The following is a 1,293-nucleotide window of genomic DNA, read 5'->3' on the forward strand; positions in this document are numbered from 1 at the left end:
TGTGGCCTGGGTCCTGCTGTGCTCTTCCTGCTCCGGGTCCCTCCTGTCTCCACCCTGGCTCCTCCCTCCGTTGTCTCCTCCCTGAACTCTGTCTGCCGGCCCCTTCCTGGGTGTCCGTCCTCCTCCTGAGCCTCCTCCCTAGTTCCCACCCACTCCCCTCCCCATGTTGTTTCTACAGTGCGAGGACGCACCTTCCAGGAGGGGGGGAGTAATGTCACGCCCCTGGACTGATTGTGTTGTGTTTTCCCTCCCCAGGTGTGCCGTGTCTCAGTTAATTAGTCATTCCATACACCTGTGTTCCCCTAATTGCCCAGTGTTTATTAGCCCCAGTCTGTGCTGTCTGTCTTTGTCTGAGATTGAACGTCAAACCCTGTGTTTCCTGTGTTCCTGTCTGCCCCGAGTATTCCCTTGGATATTTGAATTAAAAGACTTTCGTGAGTTTAATGCCTTGTCTCCTCGTTCCTCGCTCCGTGCCATAGGCGAACCGTGACAAAAACGTTACACTGTATGGTTGTTTTTGAGTGTGAGTGAATATAGCACAATAAAAAGATAAATAAATTAGCTAATATTAAAAAATATTGACAGTCATAATTTTCCCTATATTATTGTATTTTGTCACTGTTGTGAATTGATGAATTTATACAGACAACAGTAAATATGATGATATGTTCATGAGAATTGTCTCGCTAGTTAATCTGATACTAAATATCTGATGTAATGACTTACAAAAAAGGTAAAAAAGTTGAATTTGATTATGGATTTGATTTGTGTTCATTTGATTTTTCTGTCCTCTCCAGAGAGACACTAAAGGGCAGTTTCTCTTGGATCACGTGTGTAATCAGTACAGCCTGCTGGAGAAAGATTACTTTGGCATCAGATATGTGGACCCAGAGAAACAAAGGGTAACTACACATTCACAACTCTAATTTCGTTTGGCTTCAATATTCAGTAAGCGAATACTGACCTGAAAGTTTATGTAACTTCAACAGATACTGTATACTGTTTAAGCACTTAAACCATACTTAAAGGGGTCATATGATGCAATTTCAATTTTTCCTTTCTCTTTGGAGTGTTACAAGCTCTTGGTGCATAAAGAAGATCTGTAAAGTTGCAAAGACTAAAGTCTCAAATCCAAAGAGATATTCTTTATAAAAGTTAAGAGTCAGCCACGCCCTCCTAAAACGGCTCGTTTAAACACGCCCCCACATGTCTACGTCACAATGTGGGAAGATTTGCATAACACCGCCCAAATGTGCACGCAAAGAAAGAAAGCGTGGTTTCAGGAACAGCAGT

General features: G+C 42.7%; 1 protein-coding gene across 1 annotated transcript in view; it reads left to right on the forward strand.

Annotated features, from left to right (window-relative positions):
• LOC107752564 (FERM domain-containing protein 3-like) overlaps positions 1 to 1,293 on the forward strand; it is a 58,508-nt gene that overhangs the window by 18,072 nt on the left and 39,143 nt on the right. Inside the window, exon 2 of the mRNA XM_016568572.1 lies at positions 798 to 902. Coding sequence (XP_016424058.1) covers positions 798 to 902 — 105 coding nt within the window. The remainder of the gene's footprint in view (positions 1 to 797; positions 903 to 1,293) is intronic.

The sequence above is a fragment of the Sinocyclocheilus rhinocerous genome, unplaced genomic scaffold, assembly GCF_001515625.1.
Source record: "Sinocyclocheilus rhinocerous isolate Xijiao unplaced genomic scaffold, SAMN03320098_v1.1 scaffold1102, whole genome shotgun sequence".
In the NCBI taxonomy this organism is placed as follows: domain Eukaryota; kingdom Metazoa; phylum Chordata; class Actinopteri; order Cypriniformes; family Cyprinidae; genus Sinocyclocheilus; species Sinocyclocheilus rhinocerous.